The sequence below is a fragment of the Haplochromis burtoni genome, unplaced genomic scaffold, assembly GCF_018398535.1.
Source record: "Haplochromis burtoni strain Fernald_Lab_line unplaced genomic scaffold, NCSU_Asbu1 Contig_100, whole genome shotgun sequence".
NCBI classification, from domain to species: Eukaryota; Metazoa; Chordata; class Actinopteri; order Cichliformes; family Cichlidae; genus Haplochromis; species Haplochromis burtoni.
The window spans coordinates 902,358-929,697 of NW_024582461.1; the positions used below are offsets into that span (position 1 = coordinate 902,358).

Consider the following 27,340-nt stretch of genomic DNA (forward strand, 5'->3'; position numbering starts at 1 on the left):
TTAAAGTCATTTACCTTCTCTAAATTCTTTTAATAACAATCTCTATCACTCAGCAGCGGCATCTTGACCTGCTTTTACCTTTTGTTGAGCAACAGTATCTTATTCATGGGGTAATATGGTACAGCTACTTTGTGGGCAGAGTTTATTGTAAACTCGTTTAGAAAAGACTTTGTTATGCCCAGTGTCCAGATGTTGGCTATTACATTTATTACAGGATCCAGTCCTGTCCAACAGGACATGTCAGATGCTGAGGAAAAAAGTTCCAGTAGGGAGGAATAATTGAACAAATATAATGGCGCTATAAGGAAATGGCTCATTTACTGCAAAACTTTTTTATGCTTACAACTGTTAATTTTTATTTAAACAGATTTTGAGTTAATAGTTACACTAAGTCTTGGAGGATATAGATTTATATTTGATTTAGAGCCTGTTCTTTTTTTTCCATTTATTTTATCATTTATTAATTAAGCTACTAACTGGAGTCAAAACTTGAAACTGGACCCAAGATGTTTTACTTTGTTTTTCAAGTTGGCCAATGCGCAGCAACACCAATGTTTGCTTAATTTTTAAACTTCTCATGCATTTGTAGTTAAAGCTAAACTATTGAAATTATTTTTACCTGGCATTCAAAAGTTTACAAGTACAGAAAGACGAGAGGAAATGGAGAAAACAAATGGAACAAAGTGTATGGCTGGCATCTTAAACCATGAGGTTGCCTCATTTGAATGTGTTTTGTGGCCATGTTTCCCAGAGGATATCAAGGAAAAATATAGAGTGTTAGGGATACTGTCACTGGGAAAGTGCTGTCCTATTAAGAAAATCGCTTTACTCCAAGGTGTGACTGACTTTTAGGAAATACATTGGAAGGAAACGATTGCTTAGGGAACTGGGGATTATATCTAGTCTACACTCCTAAATAACTTTCTAGATTAGATGAACTTTTATGAATATTTACAATGCCAGCCAAGTGCAAAACGTAACTTAATGTCTAGAGTGACAATGTTTTATTAAGGGAAGTCTGCCTTCAGGAGTCTGTGTATGCTGTTTGACAGTCCGCAAACCAGTTCTCACATAAAAGTACACATTTTATATCTGAGTTGTCTGACTCAATAATCATTATATTGCTACAATTTTTGAAAGCAGGAGGGACAGTTTAAAAATATATAACTCTACCCTGCTAAAACCACTGTTGAATCAGCTCAGATCAAGATGTCACTATCTGCAGCTTCTCTGAAGTCTGAGGCAGAGGTGTCATTGTCCTATTGCCCTACCTTCTCAAAGTCGATAGGGTACATCTGAGCTGAGCTCTTCAGAGAGGGCGAGGTCAACTTTCCTTTCAACTCCTCAAGTCTGACCTTTTCTGTGGCAGAGAAAGAGAAAAATATGTAAAGATAAGACATGCTGGAAGAAAGCGAGTTGGTAACAATAAAAAAAATTGAACTAACTGACCCGCATCATCGCATTCACGTTTTTTCTCCTCCTCCATCTCCTTGTCAGTAACATGGATCTTCACAGAGGACTTGGGAGTGAAAGCTGGCACATGGATATTTTCTAAGATTCCTCTGATGGAGGTCAAGTCCCTTGTCCCTTTGATCCCATAGATTTGCCCATACAGATTAGCTCCAGCCATCACGTACTCAATATGAGTAGTCTACAACACAACAATCACATAGTCTTGATGAAGAAGAAAATATAATGTTTTGGAAAATACATTTAACATTCTAGTTAAACACGGTCTATTACAGAAGCACTGCCATCATGGTGAAACTGTGGAAAGGAACGTATTAAAAAAGGAGAATAGAGTCAGAACAATGTTAAAGTAATACCAATTACTTCCCTTAATGGAATATATAGCTGCAATAATTTCTCCAGTGTTCCCAAAAATGCGCATCTATATTGTGCATAGAGTGGCAGTAACTTCTACTTAGCAAACACGCACAGTACAGTTCCATTATTTCACTTCTCTGCAATGCTGCTTTCAATTCACTGATAAGGAGAATAACATGAATTGAATGTGTCTAGAAAGCAGATTATTATCTCTCTTTTATTGCCCGTGTGTACCTGAGATAAGACTCAATTATATGGTCAGAGTGAGGAAGAGCCATTATCAGACAAGATAAAGAAGGAATGTGAGTGGTTATCAGTATACTGTGGTATGTTTTCTCATTACCATCTACTATGTATATGATTGCTACTGGATGAAGAACTGGACCAGACACTACTCACAATGCTAGGATCAAACGTCAGGGGGTGAGGGCATCTCTTGGATCCAGACCAGAACGGCAAGCCATGAGTGGTCTTCTAAACAGAGGCAGAAGAAAATCCCTTTATCGCAGCGAGTAACAGATGTAAACTCATTTCACTTTTATTCTTTAAAAACATTTATATAAATATAAGTGTAACTTGGTGAGTAAACCTATGACTGTCATGGTGAGATCTTTGCCTTAAATATAATGAAGGTGACGCTATATTCCAAACAAAAACGCACAAGAAAAGAGATTAGGTTTTACATTTTCAGCTTATATGATATTTAATGCATGATGACTCCAGTGCATTAGTGATTTACTGGATAAAGCCTGACAACTACTTTACTATTCTAACAAAGCAAGTCAACTACCTTCCTTTGGTGCAGTCACACTAATATTGTTATCAGCTGTGTGTTTACTACACAATTTGTATGTCTGATAAAGGAACAAAGGGACTTGAGAGCTTTGATGTTTCCAAATGGTCCATATGCCGAGAAAGAGAGAGTCTCCTACTGGTGGTGCCAGTTTTCACTGCAGGGGGGGCATTGTATAGCAGCCAAAAGGCACCAACAACATTGTCCTTTTCAGAAACAGGCATGTTGTTAGCCTTCTCTTCAGGGTCAGAGGGGGCCAAAACAGTGATTTGTCCTTAAAAAGAAGGATGACACTTTCATTTAAGACTTTTTGGGGCCTCCTAAGGTTCTTTGACCAAGTGTTCTTTTTTCTTGTAGAGACTTAAGAATAAAGGTGACTTTAATAATGGAAATTTCTACTTGAAATCAACTTTGTTCTGGTTGTTAAGAAAAAGAGAGTTGAACCAAAAAGCTACATGGCCAAATTTATCAACAATTCAATTAATTGCTGTTAATTAAGCAGTTTAAGAGCTGAATATAATTTCTCTCACAAATACAGCAAATTCTGTGACAGGATACCTTTAAATCTCTTGTCATTTCATCTACACTCATTCAATAGTCATACATGTTTACTGTCAGGTTCTGTACCGATGAAGAGTGAGTTGTAAATTATTAAATAGTATTAAGCAGGGTTAGATCAGATGAGTGTAGAAACCCTTTTAAACATATAAATTGTGTGGTATAGAGAGATATGGTAGAAACTCAATTTATTTTTCGCTATTTTTGCTGTATTTAGATGGTAAATGGTAAATGGCCTGCATTTGTATAGCGCTTTTCTAGTCCATAGGACCCCAAAGCGCTTTACACTACATTCAGTCATTCACCCATTCACACACTGGCGATAGCAAGCTACATTGTAGCCACAGCTGCCCTGGGGCGCACTGACAGAGGCAAGGCTGCCGGACACAGGCGCCACCGGGCCCTCTGACCACCACCAGTAGGCAAACACGGGGTTAGTATCTTGCCCAAGGATATTTGGCATGCAGCCAGGAGGCAGCCTGGGATCGAACCACCAACCTTCTGATTAGTGGCTGACCTGCTCTGCCACCTCAGCTACAGTCAGTGGATTGACTGACTGCTTTGTTTAAAATAAAGCAGTCAGTCAATCCACTTCTCTCACCCGTCACTTCTTGTATTTTCTGCTTTTCCAACTTGAGATGCTGTGGCAACACAGAGCACAGTAGCCGTGCAGTCATCAGTGTTGTCAGTGTACCAGCTTTGGTCAGTTTAGCTTTTGACTTTTAACTGACATTAGCTTCCTTATCATAGTTCCCCAAGAAGGTCTGTGGTAAAAACTGACTGTCAACGAGAACAATAAAACTATAACTCTTTTTACGTAACTAGGACAAAGAGAAGTATGGAGGGGAAAAAAGAGAGAGAACCAAAGCCAAAACCACAAATGACGCAGAGTTTCTGTATCATGTGCTGTGATGATTAGATAAGAGAATATTTATATTTAATAATAAAAAAAATGCCATACCAAAAGCTGCATTAATAAATATTAAAACATTGCAAAACACTGCTGGAGCTCTGTTAGAAAACAGCTTGTTAGTGTTCTAAGTCTTGGAGGGTTTGTTTAGGTTGATACTGATCTGTGCACCCTCCTACACCAAAGGTATGACAGCAACATGTGACACCACTCTGTCTGCACGTTTCAACAGACTAAAAACCCCTCAGAGACCCTCAAGAGACCCTGTTTATCAGTAGTGCTTTTCAGGTTTTCAGCAGGGCTAATGTTGCCATCTACTCTTGGGGAAATATGCTGCAGTACTCCATGAAGTGAAATGTGAAAAATGCAATTCCTATTGTTCAAATATCTCACTTTAGTGTTTCATTGTTTGGAATGCAAATATCTTACCTGCACAACAGTGCCCCTGTGTGTTCATGGAGACTAATTACACATGTTACATTTTTGGCACCAGGATAGTTGCTTTTTTACCTCATCGGGAGGGAAACAGTGCAGAAGCTGACGGATTTCGTTGTTAAACAGGGTCTCCCACTTGCAACGTGCCCAGCGCACACAGTCTTCCCAGGACTTTGGACGCTGTCCTCCAGCTTCCATGTCATGCAGGCTGCTCCACACTCCTCCGAGAATCTCCAAGGCCTCAGTGTCACCAAGATCTAGAGTTCGCTTAATAAATGCCGTATCCCTGTGGAAAATAGAGCAGCAATAGTTGTATTCAGTGACAGAGCAAATAATAATAATAATAATGATCATTGGCTGAGCAGAAAGACAAAGCGCAGGCTATCGAAAGGTAATAATAATATGTTTGATGCGTTCTGTGGGTTGAACCTTCACAATAAAAGATTCGATTTTTATTTGCAACATGACTTGGCTGAAAGTAAACTTTAAAAACAACACACGTGGCATACATGACCTGCAACGTCAACCTGACTAAAGCCTTACTGGAAACCCCCCAAAACTGTTTATACCTGTGTCACAGAAGAGAATGACTAAAAAATCTTTTGAGTGTTGTCTCGAAAGTGACTCAAAGGGGGGATTTCTCTGAGTGTTTCGACTCATAGGCAGGAGAAGACAGTTTTGAGTAAGTTTATCAGGTGCTGGTCAGTACAACTCTAAACCCACACATGGGTAGTTCTTGCGCCATTAATATGCGCTCGCTCAGGAAACAAAAAACCTGCCTGAACAGGAACATGCATACTCATAGCTGTACACAGAACTGTATGGGTGTGGCATTAAAACAGCAGCAACAAAAAAAACCTCCTTTCCATAACCTCATGAACCATGACTTAATATTTGCTGGACTATGACATGTAGCTGATCTGTCTCATAAAAATGCCCAGAAAACATTTTCCAGGATTGCGCTAGAAGGAGGGCCGGGAAAAACTGGTTATCTTAGTAGACAAGCGCCCTTATCTCTAAAAAACTGTGCAATATGAAAAATTTGAATGGTTGTTTAAACTCACAAGCACCATTTTTGCTCTAGGCCCAGTTTTTGCTTCCATATAGAAACAAGAAAGACAGTAAATGCTTTTACTGCCGTGGCAGATTAAGTTAATCTCACTAAAACAAACAGAGACAAATCTCAAAACATGGCTGGATTAGGATGGCTCCGAGCCTCAGTACTCAGACATAGTTTCGACCTGGAAGCTTAAATCTGCCTTTGATGACACTTCTGTGTGTTATAATTAGGTCAATGCATTATGTAAAGCTTGATACAGTGGTTATTAATTTTTAAAGATTAGCCATGTACTTAAATCTCACAAATAAAATCCAGCAGATTCACTGATTCATCCATTTCACATCATATAGCACTCTTTCCTGTCATCTAATCTCTTTTTTAAAATTTGATGGATGGTTCCTAAACCACAAAGCCTCTAATTATCAAAGAATGCATCTATTATTAGTAGAAAACTGTGTTAGAGCTGCTGTGGATTATACATTACAGAGAGGAGACTTGGCAAGACAGACTGTTTATGTAATTTCTTACAAGGGCTTTACTGCTGAAAGCCAACCAAATGTTTTCCTGTTAATAAAACTAAATAACGAGCTTGGACCACTTCATTAGCTGTTTTGTAGGTGCGCTGGAATGCTTTGTAAGAAAGTGGAAAAGCATCGTAAAATGACCACGCTAAGTAACACCAGACTGGTGAAGACACTGTCTCCCTTTTGGCGCCAACACAGGAAAATCGCATGAGGATGGTATCATCGTATCTTACCTCAAGAAGAAATTTACATTTTCAGGTGTCTGTTTGAACAGTCCTTCAAACTGGTCCCTCGCCCACTGAAACAATTACAAGACCAGATTAGTGAAAAAAGAATTAATAACACAATAAAAAAGACTTTCTTTTGCAGGGCACTGTGCAAAAGAAAGTCTGCAGTCATTTCAAATGTTTTGGTCATTGTTATGTTTAAGAGCTAATATGAATTTTAACAGCATTACCTCAGCAGGTCTTGGATGGAGTCTGCATTGCACTAATTTTGGTGATACCCTGATTTTATCTAGCACTAGTGACACTTTTTAATATCACACAGAACAATCCCAGTTCTTTGTGCTAATTACTAAACTATATACCAATAATACATACCGTAGTGACTATTGTATTCACTGGTCATCTGGTATTAGATGCAATAAATTCCCGTTACAACAAAAGTGAACACAAAGTTGAACAACTTGATTTTATACCTGCAATGTGTGCTCAATGCGGTGGGGGAAGTTCTTGAGAGTACACAGCGGGATAGCATTGCTAGAACTTGATTTATTCGGTCCATAAGACTCCGTCAGGTGAGGAACCACCACCAGGGTGTGACCTTTGGTCCCTAGAGTGCCCCCCTCCAGCATTGGCTTCTGGTGTTGCACACAGCGTCCATCAAGATAGACCCCTGACCATCAGAAACAGTGGGTTAAAGCTTAGAAATGTACATGTACAGTCCTTATACTTACTGTAAATATAAACTGTGAATGTTTTTATATCATTTCTATAGACTGCAAAATAATTTTTATACTTGACATCTTATATGTAGACTGAAATACTGTATATAGGCTATAATAACATTTGTATAATTCGTTATTTTTACACCAATACGTCATTTTTTAAATACCCATGCCCCATATTTTTACATCTCTTTTCTTATTCATAATTAGTCTTCTTTTGCACACCATGGGTATGTGGGTATGTCCCGAACCTATGGCGATATTAACAATAAAGATGACTTTGACTTGTAATTTCATTTTATAATATAGTGACAGTAAGTGTCCTCACTGGCTTCCACGTTGTCAAGGGCTGCAGCCACTCCATCGAGGCCCATGAAGAAGCAGTAGTCGTATACTCCTTCACTGTCAGCATCCAGGCGATTCTGGTGCGCTGTGATTCTCATCTGTGGGTTTATGTCACACGCAGCTCTGGCTGCAACTTTTGATTTAGGTTTCTGCCAATTGACAAACGCACAAAAATGGAAAAGTTAGTCTGTGACATAACGTATGTGAACAAGAAAATGTATTAAAAACAAAATGATAATAAAGAGTTAATCAATTCAAGATGAATATCTAGCTTTGTTTTGATAGAGCCGCTTAGGAAACTAACTAAAACAAGCCATCTCAGGCTGTAATAATACCTTCATCACAAGCCTCTCCTATAAGTAAAGCCCTGTTAACTTGCAGAGATGTGCTATGATACTTTTTTACATTTTTCACTACAGAATTGTGATACAATATACTGTGTGGCTTCTCACCCCGACATCATGAGTCCTGAACAGGAATTGGCGGTTCAAGTTGGATCTTTCTATTGAGTCCATGTCTGTTATGGTGATGTGTCCATCATCTCCTGCACCAAGCCCCATAAGGGCAAAGTTTTTAAGAAGCTCACAGCCGATAGCACCAGCTCCAACCTTGAAAGTAACAGGAAAAAAATGAAATTGTCAGATGTGTTTTACAATGTTGCAGAAAGTCATTCATCTGTTGTTGCTCATCACTACATAGAGATTAGGCATTCAGTAGCTCCTGTACTTCCTGATGTCTTGCAGAGTTTGCGACAAAGATAAAAGAAATGCATACACTGTCTCCCTTAAAAATGTTAACCCAGCACAAAATCACACTTTTAAAGGAAACAGGGAAAGTGCCAAGTACTGTTAAAGAGCCCCTTTACAAAGATGCCAGGAAATGCCACCTGAATCACAGCTTTTTCCTGAATGTGCCATCATTTACACCAGACAAGATCAAAGAAAAACACACATGGAGTTTCTGCATTACAGTGCAGAGTGTGCCCTCTGTTGGACAAATGTCAAATCAGTCCTCACCAGGAAATACTTCTGCCGTTGAAGCTTCTCCTGGAACGCGGAGCCAAACACAGCAATCTGTCCATCATACCTTGTGCCGTTCTATGAAAAGGAAAAGATACAGATTAAATGCGCCTTAATGCTGTTCATATCAGTCAAATGGAGAGCTTGTTTGATAGCCCGGGAATCTATATTTTAAAGGTATACCATCGCAAATGAGCATTCTGTCGGCTGATCCTCAGGCAGGCACTCCAGTGCATCAAAATATAGCCACTGCTGAAGAGGTGTGAATTTCCCACTGCATGCCTGCAGGAATATTACAAGAGACACACAATACTTGGTCAACTTAGCTAAATACAAATGTTATTTATTATACAGTGTAAACAGTAATAGTTTATGATGAGTGAACCCCCCCCCCCCTCCCAAAAGATGAACATTTTCAGGCATTTTCTTCAGACCTCACCTTAATGACTTCCTGAGCAGCCAAGCCTCCTATGAAAGCATTGATGGGAGCCAAATCCCCCTGGGCTGTGTACGACAGGCTTTGTACTGTGACCTCATCTAGCTCTTCCAGTTGTGCGACTTCATTTAGCTCTCTCACTATGGTTAGCAGGTAATCTGCATCAGACTGTAGCAGCACCAACAAGTGAGTGGAAACAGTCCTGTAAATTGCTTTAATAGTTAAACTACAACACCGTAGCTGGATTTACAGACCTGGGACCAGAGACCAGGGAGTCGCTTTTCTTTCTTCACAAAGCTATGGAGTGCTTGGAAAGCCAAGTGCAGGGTCTGATGCCGAGATATTTTTCCATAGTCGTTCATTACCAGCAGATCATGGTCCTGTAAAGCCTCACTCAGTGGTTTCTGCAATTAAAATGAGATTGTTTCATTAACAATGGATTTATTGTTTAAAAGCTAAAGTAGAAACAAAACGCTTGCACCTACAAAATTTAGCAGGACTGGCTGTTTAGCCTCATTCACCACTCCACCCCGTTCATACTCAGAAAAGGCTGAAGTGTCACCAATGCTGAAGGAATACGGGCCTAATGATTGAGATGACAAATGACAAAGGTTTTTATGGTAAATTGAAATTAAAAAAGTTAAAAGTAGATTTACTGAAAAATAATACAAACCCAATGCTGACAATATAAAACTATAATGACTGCAGATGATAAAGAAGAAAAAGAAAAAATCTCTAATTGCATCAGATTTTTAGAGTAGTGATCGTCATAGAGGTTGAAAATGTCATGAAAAGAAAACTTGAGGAAAGAAATTGCCAACACTGACCCCGGACTTTAATTCCCACGGGGCCCATATTGTTTAGTTCTGTCATGCCTTGCACTTCAGAAAAAATAACTTTATCGCCATCTGAGAGTCCGTGCTTCTGGTCATCTGTGCAGATCACCACTCCAGGATTATCCTAAAATAAAGACATGCTAACTGTCAATTCTTAAGCCTGTTAAGTAAACCTATTTGCAACACTTCTTGGACAATCTGGTTCAAGGATTGTTAGTCATTAAAATGGTCAGAGTTTGAAAGCATATCTTGGATTCACTTAGGGTTCCTCTCATACGATCTGTTATACACATTACACAGAAATAAATGAAGTACCAGGATTTCAAAATGTATGGCTGGATCTGCAATTTAGCTTTAGCACAAAATAAAATTGAAAGTTTTACCTTAGAAATAGATTGTATCATCACTGATGCAGGCATCTCTCCATCCCGGTCCAAGACCTCAAATTTCTCCCCAAAGTCACAGAACAGCTGACTGCAATTGAGAGTTTTCTCTTGATTGTTCCATAATGTTGATTTAGTACATGTTCCAGAGTTTATCTTACCCACAGAGCCCCTTGGTGTCTGCTACAATGAACTTAATCCCATGTGAATGACACAGCTCCCCAAAACGCTTCTGATCCTCCAATGAGGAGTCAGTGAGGACCACTACCTGTAAAAACATAGCACCCCTACTCAGAAAGGTGTTTTTTGCTTGATGTGCACTGTGATTTGGCCTTGATGAATTGAATATTAATTTAACGAAGGGCAGAAAGTTTCTTGGTTCCAGAAATTTAAAAAAAATATTATTTTAACCTTAGTGGACATCAGCACAGTATTGTTGAGAAAAAGATTAAAATACCTGATATTGCAGAAGAAGGTTTTCATCTAGTGGTCCAGTATATTGTTCCACAACCACATGCGGGTTTAAAACTGCCAACTGTTGTACCGAGCATGCAGCCCGGTTCTGACCAAGATGAGACTCCTTCAGGAAAAACTGTTGGGAACAATTAAAATTGAAGACAAAACAATCTCAACCCAAGGCCCACCTGCTGTATTACGTTTGACCATCCATCCATCCATCTATCCATCCATTCTCTTCCACTCATCCCCCCATGACTCTGAATTGTATCAATGAAAGAAAATAAATGAATTTGTTTGAATTTGTTGTTTTGCCTGTGTCAAGGCTCAAGAGTGAAAGAGAAATCTCAAAATGTATCAGGTGTTTCCTAGCGCATGATAAAGAAGGCGGGTGTCCTCAGTCGTGAAAGGAAAAGCAAAACTAAATGTGCACAATTTGATCACTTAATATTGAAATATTGAGGATTTATTTAATCATGGAATAATATCAGTGCCACAGTTTCATCCTAAAGTCTGATAACATTTGAAAAGAAAAACAGGTTTGAAAAAACAAAACTCCCATTACCAGGATCACAATCAGCTCGGTTTAGTAACCCTTCATCACACAGGCTTCCTAAAGTTTGTTGTATATTTATGTGTTTATGCAATCAGCTCAAACGCATCCCTCTTGGATACCTGAGATGACAGGTCGCTCCATGTTGTCATTCCTTCGTCCTGGACAGTGACATGTTTAACTCCGGACAGGACCACATTCTTGGCAATTTCTACTCCCAGACCTTTCATTCCTGCTATGAGGACCTTGGCTGAGCCCATTCGGTGCATCGCCTCGTGGCCCAGAACATAACTGTGCAGATTAAAAAACACAAAGTGTCATAAGTCATTTAAAACAATTTAAATACCAGCAATCATTCATTTTTTTAGACGATACCGCCGGTCACTTTTTGACAGGTGTGCACTTTTTGGCACAACATCGCTGGTACTTACAGTTGTCGGGAGTAGAATCCTTCATCGATTTCAGAGATTTCTGACATTTTGTAAAAGCAGTTGAAGGCAAATCTGAGAGAGCTTAGAGAAAGAACTGTCCAGTCAAAACCCGGAACTTAATGTAAACCGGTTGTGACAAAAAGAAAAAAACAGGAATGTATTTCAGTTTCGATTCAGTCTCTGCAAGGTCCCACTAACAAACGCTTTCTGTAACCACTAGAGGGCGACTCGAAACTTTGTAACCGCTTAGTGTTGGGTAACAATAAACGTTTCTCACTTTTTCATGTTTTCTCCTGCGAGTAGGAAAGTGCAGGTGAATTATTTATGATTCTCTGGCTGAATTTCTCTTTAGCTCTAGTTTCTCTGTGCTCACCTTAAATCTGAATATCAAATGTTTGTCTAAAAGCAGGATTTAATACATAAACGTTCAAGTCCTTAATGAAACTCACAGAATCCCCTCATGCATCAATAAAATAATCTATAATCTCAGTCTAGCAGTCAAAGAAAAAAAAACAACTGAATGTAGTACTGTATGTGTAGGATGGACCAAAAGTGACTCATTATTATCATCAGACAGAGAAATAAACAGGCTACCAGGGTAACTATGGTGTGACTGGGGAACACACAAGATTAGCAAATAATAATTTTTTTAAAAAGTTGTTAGGATGTCCAAATTTTTGAAGTTATAGATGAAATTCATAGACAACACAACATTTCAGATGGTACAGTTTCACTTCCAAAATGGTATAATAATAATAATAATAATAATAATAATAATAATAATAATAATAATAATAATAATAATAATAATAATAATAATAAAAAGTTTGAATACCCTTACTTTAAACAGTCTTCTGGGGATTTAATATCGGGCCAAATCAAAATCTAAACTGCAGTGAGCTCTAAGTCTGTTTGCTTGGCCCATGTCTTATGAGTCAGGTTGTCAGATACACAGATGTAAGCTGAGGAGCAAACATGATGGCCTTCCAGCTATTGTTTTTGGCAGATTGTTTGATTAGTTTCTCACTCTGACTCAGTCCAGCAAGTCCTTGTGGAGTTAAAAAAAAAAAAAAAGAAAGAAAGGAAAAAAATTATTTTCTTTTTTTTGCTCTTGCACTACCTCAGACTTTTTCGATAACATTAGGAGTAATGGTTGCTTGTGGATTTTTATGGTTTTAGGTCTGGAAGTGAAAGCCTGCTGAGTGACACTGCAGCATATGTTTACTTTGAACTTTGGATTCAGTAGTAGATATTTAACTTCGGAGTATAAATCCACATTATAGCATTTCTGTTGGCACACTGATGACAGTGATGGTCATTTTGGCCTCAACTTTTACAGCCTCCATGTACCATCATCCAACAGAGCAAAGTTGAGGTTTTTCCATGTGTGTTTTATATCACTAATACATTTTTAGGTGATCTGTCAGGAGAATGGAATACATTCTTCCCATAACTTTCTGGCTGCTGAGGAGAAACTGTTCCTCATCCAAAAGCAATGTATTTTTGGCAAATGTCCCTCAGGCGCTGATATAAGCTACAGACTGCTTTCATAAGCCAAGATTTTTTCCACAAAAATTTAAGTCTGACTGGAAATATGTTTCAGGATGAAATATGACAAAGCTCTCTTGGAGAGGAAATTATGCGGATGGTCAAATTTAGCAACTATTTCATACTTCCTCGTTGCAGGCGCGGCTTGGTAGGGCAGAACCCGCTTAGGGAATATCACAGTCCACAGTCAAGCGAGTCAGAATGATGATGGCATTTCCGGTCTTTAACAGTTTAAAAAAATTAAACATTGAATCATGTTAGAAAACTTGTTTGAACGGGCAGTGTCATTCTCATTTTTACAGCAGAAAAACGCCACGAATGATCGTTTGTTTTGTAATAATAACCAAATGAATATTGTTCCAGACATTTAGATGTACCTTGGCACGATAATGGCAGGATTTAAGGATATTAATTTCCACAGTATTTATTTTTTCAATGAAATTTGGCTTATAATTTATCCAGATCTCCCGTCGATACAGTGCCATACAACTGTAAAAATGCAAATCTCTCTGTAGGTCTGATGACCTGATTTTTTTTTTTTTAAATCACCCTTTAGACACAAGACCGCTGGCCTGGAATGCTTTTATTGTGAAGGGTTAGTAACTTCCTGGGTTGGTTTTTTTTTTTGGGTTTTTTTTTTTTTTTGACGTGAGATCTTAAAGGAATGGGGGAATTCAGTGCCAGTGTAAACTCATTGATAGAGGTATTCAGTCGCTGTCAGGTGAGTGGAACTTCACTAGCATACGTATCTCTGAGGGATTCAAATTTGTTAAAGAAGTTGTTAAAGAGTTCTTAAATTTTATTGGTTCCGGAGAACTTTCAGCTATTGGTCCATGTTAATGATTCCTATCCAAACAGTTCGAGTTAATACAAATGATTCTAACTGTAGTAGTATCATGGTTTTCATTAGGAGTTATGTCATATAGTAATATGAAATTTACAGTAACGTAGTCCTTTATAAGCCTCCATGACCGTTTTGCACTGATAATAACTATTAGTTTTGTGTATTTGACACATGTAATGTAGTTGTTACTCTGTATGTATTTTGTGTAGTTTTGGTGGGCTGAACGCTCCCATGGTTTCTCCACATGTTACAACGCGTTGTTTCTTGTCCGCTTTAGATTGTATCGTTATCCTCGCAAATTCTTGTTGAGTTTTACATGCCGTGACTGCGTATATTAGGTAATACTACCTTTTAAAATGAGGCATTTGCAGCTGAAGATAAGGAAATGCTTAATCAAGAGCCTCAAAAAGAAAAAAAATGAAGCAGCTGATACTTTTCTCCTTCCTCAGTTCTCCAGCTGTGTCTCAGATTAAGTAAGCTAAAATGTTTACAGTATGAAGTGGAGAATCTCGGCTGAATGTGAGAATCCAGTGGTACAGCTCCCTGTCTGGTAAATCTCAACATTCCTTCTCTGCTTTTTCTTGCAGAGCTCCCGCTGGTTCTCCAGAATGTTTTCTTTGAGAAAACTGTCTTATAGGTAGCATTTATTCACAGCAGACCATAAAGTGGAAATGGTCAGTTTGACTGCCTTGTTGACAGTATGGATATGGATGCTATCACAAACTGCCTTGGGGCAGCACACGTGTCCTTCTACACCTCAGAGTTCCATAGATTTCACTGTAACATATTCCCTCCCCCACTTCCAAACCCAGAAACCAATACAGAACATTGCAGTGAACCCGGATAATGAACAAGTTTACATTGGATATCAGAATGCGGTAGTGGGAGTCAACAGTTCTATGAATAAAATATGGGAGGTGAAAACTGGACCTATAGGCAGTCCTGATTGTGAAACCTGTCTGGCATGCGATGTAGAAGTTCAACCTGAGGACCCAGTGGATACAGACAACGAGATTCTGCTTTTGGATCCTGCTCTAAATCTAGTTCCATACTTGTACATTTGTGGAAGTACTCGGTATGGGATCTGTTACTTTACTGACATTACCCTTGAAGCTCCTGCACCTCAATGTTTATACACAAAAGAAAGGAACTCTCCAACCTACTGTCGTGACTGTGTGGCCAGCCCATTTGGTACCAAGGCCATCATCGCTGAAGATGGGCAGACATCATACTTCTTTGTTGCAGCCTCTGTCAATGACAGAATAACACAGACGTACCCAAGGAGGTCATTATCAGTGCTGAGGCCACTTTCAACTGAAGATGGATTTGACATGGTCACAAATGTGACAGTGCTTCCTGGACTACGTGACTCTTACAGCATTAACTACATCTACAGTTTCTCTACCAAGTATTATGTCTACTTTCTTTTCTTGCAGAGGGAAAATCCCTACAAAAACGATTCAGCTTTTCAGACTCGTCTGGGACGACTGTCTATTTCTAATCCAGAGATGTGGATGTACAGAGAGCTTATTTTGGAGTGTCGGTACGAGCCAAAGCGCAGGAGAAGAAGGAGAGGGACTTTCAAGGGTACTGTTTATAATGGATTACAGGCAGCACATTTCGGGCAAGTTGGGAAGGACTTGGCTGATGAGCTGAGGGTAGCTAAGGGAGAAAATGTTTTGTATGGGGTGTTCGCGGAGGTAAACAAGCATGGCCAGCCTCAGAAGAACTCAGCCCTCTGTGCGTTTCCTTTAACTAAAATAAACCAAGAAATCGAGGCTGGTGAGGAGGCCTGCTGTAAGTCAAGTACAGAGCAGCTATCCAGAGGTCTCTGCCACTTCCAGCCATGTGAGAACTGCCCACATGAAGTAAGTAACTCTTTTTTTTATGCTCGAGTGTCATCAGAATGTCACTATATGCCCATACAGGAAATGGTTTGTCCAGACAAGCATTGTGTTATTAAGTCATTTGTGATGAGAGCAAAGTGGTTTACAGTACAGTATTATTATTTTCTTGAGCAATAAAGGATTGTATATTCAAAGTAAAACTAAAGTTAGTCCATAAATCTTGAAAATTAAAATGATGTTTGCCTGCGGTAAATCTGATGAAGGTGAGTGTGTGTGAGAGAGAGAGAACAGGGAGGGGTGGATGAGTCACTGGTGTGACCTGCATGTTGCGACACCATTACTCTGTTCTGTTTCAGTCACTGCTCAGTAAGTTTCAGTCTTTCTCAATGAAAAGGTGTGAACTGTCTGTAGTAAAAGGCTTTGGTATAAAAACAGTTGCGGTTTCTTTTCATTTTAAAACAAATAACTGAGAGGACACAAACTGCCTCAGGGCAGCACACGTGTCCTTCCAGTCCTAGCAGGTTAGTGGATTTCACTGTGGAATATTTCCTCCCCAACTTCCAAATACACAAACCAATACAGAAGAGAAAGGTACTGGACGGTAAAGGCAGGTTCAGCCTTATAAGAACATGCACACCTCTCTCTTGAAACACCTTGAATGTAGCTATGGTTCCTCACGTCAAAATAAAATAAAGGTGTGGTCTTTCCTTTTATGGCGCTCAGTCTGTGTCCTTTGAGCTCCCACAGGCATGTACACCTACGGGAATGTGTGCCAGGAAACACAAGCTATAAATCCTGCTGATAAAAATGTGGAACTTCAAGGGGAGGGTCAGTGTTGGACTGTACTCATCTCTATTTGAGTAGGAAATAGGATGAATATGAAAGAAGTGAGGGGCAAGGAGGAAGAAAATCAGTCAGAAAATATTAGTTAAAAGAGTCATGAAGCTGTCTTTAGAATCCCAGATTTTTACTTATTGAATCTGGTGCGTTCAATACAGTGAACTGCATTTCTATTTAAGCATTAAAGTCTGAGAAGCTCAAATGGTGTAAAAATTGGACATTGAAGTGAGAACTCAAATATGGGCATGCTGGGGCAGGTCAGCTTAATTACCTCACCAGTCTTGCAAATCCTGCTTTTTTTCCTGGATGCTGACCTTTTTTTTAAACCAGTCTAACTCATGTTTTGCACGCCCACCATGCAAATGTTTAGTTTCAGCAGAAGACAGAAACTACTCTGAGAAACAGTCACCAAGTCAACAACGCTGAGGTCACTGCTGTTTTATGACTTTCCACTCACGGCTTGTTACCATGACTGGAGGAAACTACAGCACTTCCTCTATAAATGAATACAATTAAGAATTTTTTTCTATCCCTTTTTCTTGTCACACAAACACGTCTTCATGTACTTATTCTAGAATGAGCCCAGTGCTGATAGAGACAGATATGCTGAAGATGAAACTCATTGAGCTGTCCATGTGTAAACATGTTTTTTCTGCTTGTACAGAACTCTGATAGCAGATGCACTGATAAGCCCACTCTGGTGTCAAAGCCATACTACAGAGTCGATCTCTTCAACAGTGAGATGAGAAATGTACTGTTTACTTCAGTTCTGGTGAACACGATTGAGACTCATACGGTGGGCCATTTTGGCACGTCAGACGGGAGGATACTCCAGGTAACAACATGGTGTTGGGCTGGAGAGTACGCTGTAGTTTGAATGCATTATAAAGTACTGAATGTAGATGTTTTTGCTATGATTTCCATGAATCCTCGCGACATTACCTCTCTGTTTCACATGTTTAGGTGATTCTAAGTTCCTATAACCATATTATTTTTGCCAACTATTCACTGGGAGAGACTGCAGTTTCGAGGAACGCAGCTGTGTACTCTGAGGATTCACTTCTCTTTGTGGTTGGAAATAAGGTAACACTCGTAATACCTGCCACAGGTACTGCTTATCTCTTGATGAATTTTCTCTTGTATGTCTTTTATAACACCCTCATCTTACTCTCTCCACGATCAAGATGTTCAGGGTGCCTTCTACAGGACCAGGGTGTGCACATTTTAAGACGTGCCCCATGTGTTTGAACGCTCCGTTTTTCATGAACTGTGGCTGGTGTTCGGGAATCTGCTCAAGGCAGGAAGAGTGTAGCTCACAGTGGAACAAAAAGTCTTGCGGACCCATCATAACAGAGGTAGATCTGTCACTCTGTGTGACTCTGTGATAAGCCATTGCATGGTTAAACAAAATGAGTCATAAAGTTCCTCCAGTCACACTGATTATACATACACATAATTAGCTACTGATTTATGTTGGTAATTTTATTTTTCCAGTTTTTTCCTAAAATGGTCCCTGCTGGTGGTGTGACTGAAGTGACGCTGTGCGGATCAGAATTTCAGTCTGTTCTGCGGCCGCCCATCATCAGCGGCAAAACCCACATCGTTACTGTGGGCTCGGGGACCGTGTGTGATGTCCTGCCTGAAAAGAGCAATAGTAACAGGTGAGTAGTTCAATCCCACGTGTAGTCCATTTCCTCGTGTTGGAAGTGCTGCTCAATGTGCTGCTCAGACTTAATTAAAAAATGATGGTATTGACCTTTTTATTGGTTATATAACTGATGTATTATTTCAGACATATAAACTTCTGTTCTTAACATCTCAGTGACATCTTTGGTCAAATTTTTGTGCAAAACAATAATTTGGGGCTGATTGGCTCAGAGGAGGCAGGGAAAAAGATTATTGGACAAGAATGACAATAACAGCGTTGAGACTGACAGCGTAGTGATGTCAAGAACAGAAAAGCAACACTAAGGAAAACAGGCAGATGAGTGATTACAGTTCGTCCTTATTGAATTTAGTTGTCCTCTTGGGTCTCAGAGTACAGGCTTATTTTTTTTCCTAGAGTTTCCAAAAGTAGAGTAGAAGGTAGAGCCTTGAGCTATTAGGCCTGCTCCTGTGGACTCAGTTCTAGTTTGGTTTCAGGAGGCAGATTAGATATACAAGTTTTCCTGAATGAAACTTTTCATAGCTTTAATTAGGGCTGATCATCGACCATAGTCTTGTATGCTGCTATACGCAAAACAGCTCAGGGAGTTCTCATAATGCTCTGAGCACTTAACCTTGACGACCCTCTTTTCAGTCGCCACTCGTAAATATGACGCTCTTGCATGTCATTAACTTTTATCTTCTCTCTCACATGATTTGTCTTTTATTTTGTTAGTTGTTTGTCATCCCTTTATGGGAAACATCAGATGGCTCCTATTCTCTCATAGAACTAACAGACATGCCATTCCCTGTGTCTCTAATAGACTGGTGTGCAAAATCAGGGAAGAGACACCAAACCAGGGACTCAACATCACTCTGGAAGTGAATGAGGGAGAGGTGAAGGGCATTTTCTCAGTTGAAGGCACAGCTCAGATTTCTGGATTGTCATTTGTGGTGAGATCAATTTTTAAAGGGTACCACCCTGTTATAAACTCTCTGTTTTCTAATTATCAGAAATAATTTCTGTAATGCATTTTGGAATCACGATGTGATTTACTTTGGTTGTTTCTTATTAGACACCCAGCATAACAGAAATCAAGCCTGATTACGGGCCCTTGTTTGGAGGAACAGTGGTTACATTAACAGGCAGATATCTTAACACGGGAGTAACAAGAAATGTCAAAATTGGAGATAAAAACTGCACCATTCAAAAGTGAGTAACATAGACGCTACAACACATTGGTTTTGCTGTGCATTTAAGCAGGTAGCCTTAATTATGTATAGTTGGTTATTTGAATTTCTATTGCTTTCAGTGTTTCTGAAGGAAAGGGGACTTTGTCTTCAATCGTCTGCCACACAGAAGCTGCTGAGGCTGTTGGGGAACTACCTGTGAAAGTCATTATTGACAGCCTTCAAGTGAATGACACTAAGATGTTTTCCTACAAGAATAATCCTGTTATAAACTCTGTGTTTCCGAATTGCAGTTTCCAAAGGTATGACACTAAACTGGTCTAACTAATAGGCTTACCACCAAGTTCCTCATCAAAACTAGCAGGTATGCTAATTTATATTGCCTTACAGAGGCTCCAAGCTGGTGATAGAAGGTCAGAATCTTGATGTTGCTAACAAAATTGTGGTTGAGTACACTCTGAAATCTCACTTCAGTGAGCGTCTTCAACGGGTAAGTAAGGTTTTGTAAAACTATACTGGGATTTTTTTCTAATGCAGTTACATTTTTCAGTTAATTAATTTTAACTTGATTGCAAACAGCATATTATTTTTTTGTTTTACCTCAGGTTTGCAGTGGCACAAGAAATGCCACACACATGGAGTGCTGGGTTCCTGCTTTTCCAGAACAAATTCCAGATACCATTTTTAAAACTGGAGTGCTTTCTATTCACATAGATGGGGAAAATGACGTCTGGAAAAGTAACTTTTCCTACTACCCTAATGCCCAAGTCATTCCCTTTGAAAATGATGACAGTATATTACTTCTAAAACCAGGAGAGGACGAGGTTTCACTGCATGTATGTTCACACACTCATGTGCAGTTTTTCCTGCTCTGTCATTTGTTTGGCTGTTTGTACAAAAACCTCAGGAACAGTAGTTGCATTCTTCACGAGACAACAATTACTACTTGTGTTTTAATATTTAAACCCTTTTTCAATTTGTAACAGCATAAAAAATTGGATGCAGTACAAACATGTATGAAGATCACAATGACCATTGGTGATGCGGTCTGCAAAGCGCAGGTTTTGCAAAATGAGCTGACCTGCAGGATTCCTAAAGGCCTGGTTGTTCCCAGCAACGGGCTGCCTGTTAGGGTAAGAATCATCTGTTTAAGCCATCCTAAATCACTTATGGAGACTCATATTTAAGTAAATGTATTTAACAAGAGGGATCATATTTTCCACTGCTGCAGGTGTTTGTGAACCATGACGTTTATGATATGGGTACAGTGCTCTTTGATGACAGCTTCAACAACAATGCGATTGCAGGCATTGTCCTGGGCATCATTGCCGCACTGGTAGTAGGAGCTGCCCTTGCATTAATTGTTATGATTAATTTAAGGAAAAAAAAGAGAGGTGAGAAAGACTTTGCTATTTTGTGATGCATTTCAATAAACTGACATACTTTACTAAGCAATCTTGCAACAAATTTTAATTACATGCATCTGTCAGTCGTTCTTAGCCGACCTTCGGCTCACCGGTGCTTCACACATTATCCTCAGTGGATTCTTCCCTTGTGTCATTCACAATTTAGTAAAAAAAAGTTATATATAAAAAGCTCTACATGGCCAAGCTCATGACATAAGGTTTCAGCTAATCCACTGAGATCATATTCTAGCAGGTGGCATGAAGCACCTTGTAACTGTGTATTCTAAAAACTGTTATAAAAATGACCATGCTATTATTTTAAATTTATATGCACACCTTCAGAATGTATTTTGTCCCGTCTCTCTCTATGATTTTTCTTTGTTAACTGATTTTGATTGATTGAATTCACCCCTCCAGCCACCATAGAGAATCGCTTATCAGCGATGATGTCACATAATCTACGCCTGAGCAACAATAATTCTTCTTCTCCAACAGATGACTACAGACAGGGTGAGAGATTCAAGCCATGAACTGATTCAGTTTAATGTGTCAAAGAACAACCTGACTAATAAAGTTATTTAGGAACATTATTATTATTGAGGAACATTATATAAACTTGAGCATAGATAATCTTTTTTTTTTATCCCAGTCCATTAAATACTTTCATGCTTTTCATTCTTCGCATGTACTCAGATTTTATCAGTTATTTATTTGCCTGTTTATGTTTTTTCTCTAATGCATTACAATAGATCTTTACTATCAAACTTCAGGTTCAGCAGGACTGGCTTTCCAGGGTTTATTGTACAGTGCCAGCTCTGATCATCTATCTGTTCCTTTGATGCCACGAGACAATATCTCAATGGTTAGCCTGAATTCCAATATTCTTGAAGAGGTCAAAGATGTGCTAATCCCACCTGAGATGCTCTCAATTGAGGATAGTCAGATTATTGGCAAAGGTGAACCTCAGTATTGTACAATTGTTATTACTAATTTGCCAATTTAGCACAGAATTCCTATAAGGCAATTTTCTTCTAATATAGGTCACTTTGGGACAGTTTATCATGGATACCTGTTAGACAGCAACAAGAAAGAAATCCACTGTGCTATTAAATCACTGAACAGTAAGTGAATATCAGTTTATTTCATAAAAGAAATTGGTGTTTTGTGAGCTGCTGGCTGGTAGATTAAAGTATTTTATTATATGTGTTTTATTAACAGGGATAACAGATTTCCAGGAAGTAGACCAGTTCCTCAGAGAGGGGATCATTATGAAAGGCTTTAACCACCCTAACATACTGTCACTGTTGGGTATCATGCTGCCCAAAGAAGGGCTCCCCCTGGTGGTTCTGCCATATATGAAGCATGGAGATCTGCGCCATTTCATCCGTTCTAAGAACAGGGTAAATTAAACTGTGGGGACTGTGAAGATGCTCTATTCACGCCATTACAAGTTTTGTCCTTAGAGCTCTCTTTTTTTGTTTTTACAAACTCTTTGTCCTTTACAGAATCCAACAGTGAAAGACCTGATTGGGTTTGGTCTTCAGGTTGCCAGGGGAATGGAGTACTTAGCCCAAAAGAAATTTGTTCACAGAGACCTGGCTGCGCGTAACTGCATGTGAGTGTGACTCATGCACTGATTACTGGCCTTGATATTAAAGACTTTGACTCACTACAAGAAAACGTATTTGTTGTTGGCCATAAGGGGAAATAATTCTGCAGTTTTAGCCGTTTTAAATTTGTGAACACATTGTTGTAGTCAGTTGTATATAGCAAAATGAAATTATTTCATGAAAATAATTTGATGTTCATTGCAAAGCTGGTTAATAAATTCATCAGCTTTCAGGCATCTTTTAAGATTATTAGTTATTTTCTGCAATGTTAAAAAAAGTATTAGATAAAAGTGACAAATGTACATTAACATGATTTTGAAAAAAAAAATCATTTTTATTTTAGATTCTTTTTTCTACATGAAAGATAGTTTAGATCAGAGGTCCCCAGCCGTTTTTGCATCACAGGCCAGTTTATGTCTGACAATATTTTCATGTACCGGCCTTTAAGGTGTTGCAGATGAATACAACAAAATAAAACAAGTACCGATACCAAAAAAAGGAAAATTTATTCATAACACACGGGAAAAATAAAATAAATAATAAAAAACGCTAAAAAGCCCGAAAACCATAAATTTCACACCGAACCTTAACTCTCACGGCCCGGTACCAAACGACTCAACGTGTATAAGCTTACACCATTAGATCTCATCATAGAGAACATGGTTGATATTCACTGACACTCGTTGTACACGTGCTAGTCTACATGTTAGAAATGTAAAGTAGAAATATGTTATTTGAACTAGATAGTCCATTCTTAAGATGTTTTGTCTTGACAGGCTGGATGAAAACTTCACAGTAAAGGTTGCTGACTTTGGTATGGCAAGAGACGTCTATGCCAAGGAGTACTACAGCATTCAAGATCACAAAAGGGTGAAGCTCCCTGTAAAGTGGATGGCCATCGAAAGCCTGCAAACACAGAAGTTCACAACCAAGTCTGATGTTGTAAGTGTGCCTAATTAATCAAGCCAATGAAGATCATTTTAAATCAATCACTCAACCAATCAATCAATCAATCAATATACATACAATATATTATTCTTTATGTGTTTCACAGTGGTCATATGGCATCTTACTGTGGGAGCTGTTAACCAGAGGTGCTAGCCCGTATCCAGAGGTGGACCCCTATGACATCACGCAATACTTGTTGAAGGGACGTCGGCTTCTGCAGCCACAGTATTGCCCAGACACCCTGTAAGAATTAGCACCCTTTCACTATCCCGTAGCATATGGGCATTATTAGATAAGATAACTCTTTATTGTCATTGCACAGTCATACATAGTACAATAGTGCAATGAAATTGGAAAACTGTCCTACGTCGGCATTATGTAACGTTGATGTCTTTAGTGGCCTCAATTCCAGCCTGCATACCTCTAAATCGCAGGGATTTAATCCTATGTTACTTTGTATTTGAGAAAAAACAATGCCCGTTATTCAGTAGTGTCTTCACCTGCTTACTCTTTTACTTACTCAGCTTTTCATTCAATAATTTACGCAATTATTCATTCCACAGCTATGTAATCATGCTGGCGTGTTGGGACCCGGAGCCTGAGTGTAGACCTACCTTCCATAGCTTGGCTACCGAAGTGCAGCGCATCCTGTCCAATCTGAAAGGAGAGCACTACATCAGTTTGAAGGTTACCTATGTCAACTTAGACCAGCCAAGGCCTTACCCCTCCCTAGTTGGAAGTGAAGCCACAACCTCAGACTTGGACACAGACTCTAATGGTAGCAGCTGAAGGTGCAATGACACAAAGCTCTTTGGCAGGATCACGGCATCCAGAGTTGGAAAACATACAAGAGAAAAAGACCGCTTATAAAATTTTTTATGTGTATAAACCCGAGCACGCTGAACATTTCACTACTGATTTATTTGACACTGTAGGCATTATAAACTCTAACTGGAGGGAAAAAACCCCACTGGAAGATTCATACTGGTTACTAAATTTTGTTTGTGACAAAATAGAAGCAGCATGCTGACTTATTTTCTATAACACGAGCGTGAATGAGACAAAATGAATGTAAAATAGACCCTTGTTCTTAGACTTGCAGAACAGGGTTGAGTGGTACATATATGGTGTTATTCACACATATAGTACGTGTCTCTAAATGTCTCTAAATCAGTACCTTAAACTTTGGGGACATATGAACAGTGACTTGTGCTCAGGGGTTAACAGTTTTCATATTTGCACCACAATTGTCTTGCCATATGGGCTAACTTAAATTGTTTTATTTAGGTCTGTAGTATGTAGATTTAAAAAGAATACATGTGTGCATCTTACATCACACATGTAAAATAACTCAGTCGACACAAATTTGGTGCCGCTCATACAAAAAAAGCTCTGGGCCCAGAGTTATGAAAGTGAGCTTTTTGTCCTGTGTGGAAACACGTCCATGCTTGTAATTATCACTAGAGGGCAACAAATGCCTTATTCTGAAGAAAACTTGAGTTACTGGTGCAGTGATGTTCTGCACTACAGCAGTCGTCTCCACACAAAGGTGCCGCACAATCGGTACAACTATATTTAACTAAACCTCAGAGAACCAGATTCACAGTTTCACTGAGTGAATGTAACACATTACGGTCTTTTCATTTCAATCAGCAAAATGTAACCTGCAAAGCATTTTGATGAATTTCTGTGTCTTTTGCTTTTAATTAAAATAATCTCCATAGTACATAGGACATTCGAAGGTCATTTATTATATGGGCACTGATTTTAATCTTCTATACTGATGCTGTAATGTGGTTTCAAACTGATAGTTTATTTTCACGGACTAGCTTTCCACCAAGAGCAATGAATTCAGTTCAAAGATAGTTGAGTTTTGTTATTGCTCCATTTATTTTTGTTGAATCAAAGACCGATCTGATCTTTTCAGTAGCTTCCACAGTCAAGCGGGGTTTTATACAAAATGCTTGATTCCATATAATCTTCTCCAAAAAGACTTATTGTGAATAAACAGCATGAAAAAACCTACAGCAGATGGGCAAACAGGAACATTCCAGCTTTTTAAAAAATCAATTTAAAATTTTATTCAGAGCACCGCAGCAAGTACAAAAGTTCTTCATGAAAGTGGATCGTCAAAGTCAAAGATGAAAATGATGCTGAGTGCATTGACACAGGTCTGAGGCAGTGCAGCGCTTGTTCTCTGCCAGGTAGATGAGAGGAAAAACACAAACTGTTTGAGTCTGAATAATGTTAGCTCAACCAGAGTGAAAACTGCATGCCTCTACCTAATCTGTGTATCTAGCATTTGTAATACTCTATGAATAATTTATGGATCTAAATAAAGATTTTCTTTTTCCATCCCTTGCCTTTAGGTACTGTAAAGGTGGTAGCAATAATGACAAGCTCTGGTTACACTCAGGTCCAGATTTTGGGGGGAAAAAAATCTAATGAGCTGGCCTAAAGACTAAAGAGAATCTGTTTTTTTCCCCCCTATGAACATTGTGTAAGATGCCTTTATTTAAGTCATGCTAAAGCATGCATAGGATCTATTTTGTTTGTATGCTACTAATGACCTACAGGAATTTAAAAAATGGTTTTGTTATCAACCTTTTTTATTCAGATCATTTTAAAAATGTATTTTTAGATAGGATATGATGAGCACGAGCTCATGCAGTAAGCACTCAAAGCTTCAACTCAATGAACCTAAAGCAGTAGAAAGACACAGCACGTAGCTTAACTGTTCCTCAGACTCAGGGTTAAGCTTTTTTAGACAAGCGCTATAAACCATCAGTCTTTACAAAAAATATAGATTTGTGACATAGCATGGATTTTAAATAAAAAGTGAAATCAATTTTGGGAACGAAAAAGTTTTTTTTTTACATTGTTTTTCTTATGATATGGAAATCAGAGTGATTTTTTTCTTCTCCTGTGACAAAATTTCTCTTTGCGTTTTGATTTCGGCAGATGTGCTGAGCAACTGTCAGGTGTGGCACTACAAAAAGACACTACAAATGTGAAGTATGTTGGAAAAAGTGAAAGTAAATGTGCTCGGCCGACTGTGTGAATAAACAGATCTCTTAATGGACTTCAGTTGAAGCCACAGTTGACTCATTTGTTGCTTACTGAAACTAAAGAAACTGATGACCGGCACTACCACTAGGACATCTACATAGCTTAAAATGGGTTGCCCTGTGATCTGTTACTGAATTGTGTGTAATTGGTGGCCTTGCAGAAGGATTTTAAATAAAATGCTCCTAATATTTCCGAGATTGATGTTGATGTTCCTCAAACACATAATCCCATAATCCAAATTATGCAACGTGAATGTATTTTCTTTAGAACGTACCCATGTTTGTTTGTTTTTCACACACATACACGCACACACACGAACAAAGCAATCTAATAAATTTCTGACTTACTTTTCAAATCAGATATACTAAACATCAGGGAAACCTCTGTTTCCTGATGTCATAATGACTTTAAAGTTGAAATGAATGCTGTTTGCAACCAGCAACTCCAAATGTAAATGTAAACGTGGCATTAGTCCATACCAGTTTAAGCCTGAGGACAGAACAATAGCAGACATTGGTGTTTTTTCCAACAGGAGCTTCTTGATGCATGCTCAGCCATCCAGGTAAGTAAATGTCAAAAAGTTGTGGATATTATGTTTTGAGTTTCCCCAACCTTATAAACAGTAAATATAGTACATGTAGTACGTATAATACACATTAATAATTAGGAGGAAAAGAAGTTAAATGATGGAGGGGCAATCATTAACGAATATTATTGTATAACTAACAATACAATTTCAAAGCAACCCTCAGCATAAGCACATCATTTCAGCTGGTCTGTTTATTCAGAACCACTAAATACTGAATGTTCCTCCTTCTCTTTGCACACACAGCCATCAAACACCTTCCTATCCAAACCCACAGTGATGGGGAATAGCT

At 38.8% G+C, this 27,340-nt stretch overlaps 2 protein-coding genes across 4 annotated transcripts in view; one reads left to right on the forward strand and one right to left on the reverse strand.

Annotated features, from left to right (window-relative positions):
- The window catches only part of uba7 (ubiquitin-like modifier activating enzyme 7), a 33,193-nt gene extending 21,544 nt beyond the window's left edge, over positions 1-11,649 (reverse strand). Inside the window, exons 1-19 of the mRNA XM_042223053.1 lie at positions 11,516-11,649; positions 11,207-11,375; positions 10,533-10,667; positions 10,237-10,343; positions 10,076-10,166; positions 9,684-9,816; positions 9,342-9,439; positions 9,111-9,260; positions 8,860-9,024; positions 8,604-8,702; positions 8,418-8,498; positions 7,854-8,009; positions 7,385-7,550; positions 6,808-7,004; positions 6,341-6,405; positions 4,599-4,809; positions 2,227-2,301; positions 1,450-1,651; positions 1,272-1,360 (exon numbers count right to left, since the gene is read on the reverse strand). Of these exons, the coding sequence (XP_042078987.1) occupies positions 1,272-1,360; positions 1,450-1,651; positions 2,227-2,301; positions 4,599-4,809; positions 6,341-6,405; positions 6,808-7,004; positions 7,385-7,550; positions 7,854-8,009; positions 8,418-8,498; positions 8,604-8,702; positions 8,860-9,024; positions 9,111-9,260; positions 9,342-9,439; positions 9,684-9,816; positions 10,076-10,166; positions 10,237-10,343; positions 10,533-10,667; positions 11,207-11,375; positions 11,516-11,562 (2,436 nt within the window). The 5' untranslated portion in view covers positions 11,563-11,649. The remainder of the gene's footprint in view (positions 1-1,271; positions 1,361-1,449; positions 1,652-2,226; positions 2,302-4,598; positions 4,810-6,340; positions 6,406-6,807; positions 7,005-7,384; positions 7,551-7,853; positions 8,010-8,417; positions 8,499-8,603; positions 8,703-8,859; positions 9,025-9,110; positions 9,261-9,341; positions 9,440-9,683; positions 9,817-10,075; positions 10,167-10,236; positions 10,344-10,532; positions 10,668-11,206; positions 11,376-11,515) is intronic.
- A 2,064-nt stretch (positions 11,650-13,713) lies between these two features.
- LOC102289696 (macrophage-stimulating protein receptor) lies at positions 13,714-26,657 on the forward strand. 3 transcript variants are annotated; one of them, XM_005927466.3, is made up of 21 exons: positions 13,714-13,784; positions 14,495-15,775; positions 17,259-17,429; positions 17,558-17,677; positions 17,779-17,949; positions 18,089-18,255; positions 19,063-19,192; positions 19,315-19,451; positions 19,552-19,731; positions 19,820-19,919; positions 20,035-20,265; positions 20,416-20,562; positions 20,661-20,823; positions 21,253-21,345; positions 21,585-21,791; positions 21,876-21,956; positions 22,054-22,235; positions 22,341-22,450; positions 23,222-23,387; positions 23,500-23,636; positions 23,957-26,657. In XM_005927466.3, exons 2-21 carry the CDS (start codon positions 14,579-14,581, stop codon positions 24,180-24,182), a joined length of 4,116 nt encoding a protein of 1,371 aa, XP_005927528.1. In that variant the 5' UTR covers positions 13,714-13,784; positions 14,495-14,578; the 3' UTR covers positions 24,183-26,657. The 3 variants fall into 3 exon arrangements, with proteins under 3 accessions (XP_005927528.1, XP_042078988.1, XP_005927529.1); XM_042223054.1 differs by lacking the exon at positions 13,714-13,784 and having other exon boundaries at positions 13,794-15,775; XM_005927467.3 differs by lacking the exon at positions 13,714-13,784 and having other exon boundaries at positions 13,795-15,775; positions 21,606-21,791; positions 23,957-26,480.
- Positions 26,658-27,340: the final 683 nt, after the last annotated feature.

What these genes read in the sequence shown, in the direction of transcription:
- LOC102289696 (XM_005927466.3), top strand. Translation starts at nt 14,579, where the DNA reads ATGGTCAGTTTGACTGCCTTGTTGACAGTATGGATATGGATGCTATCA. An exon ending in GAAAAGAGCAATAGTAACAG is followed by an intron (nt 18,256 to 19,062) that starts GTGAGTAGTTCA and finishes TGTCTCTAATAG; the next exon opens with ACTGGTGTGCAAAATCAGGG. An exon ending in AAAAACTGCACCATTCAAAA is followed by an intron (nt 19,452 to 19,551) that starts GTGAGTAACATA and finishes TATTGCTTTCAG; the next exon opens with TGTTTCTGAAGGAAAGGGGA.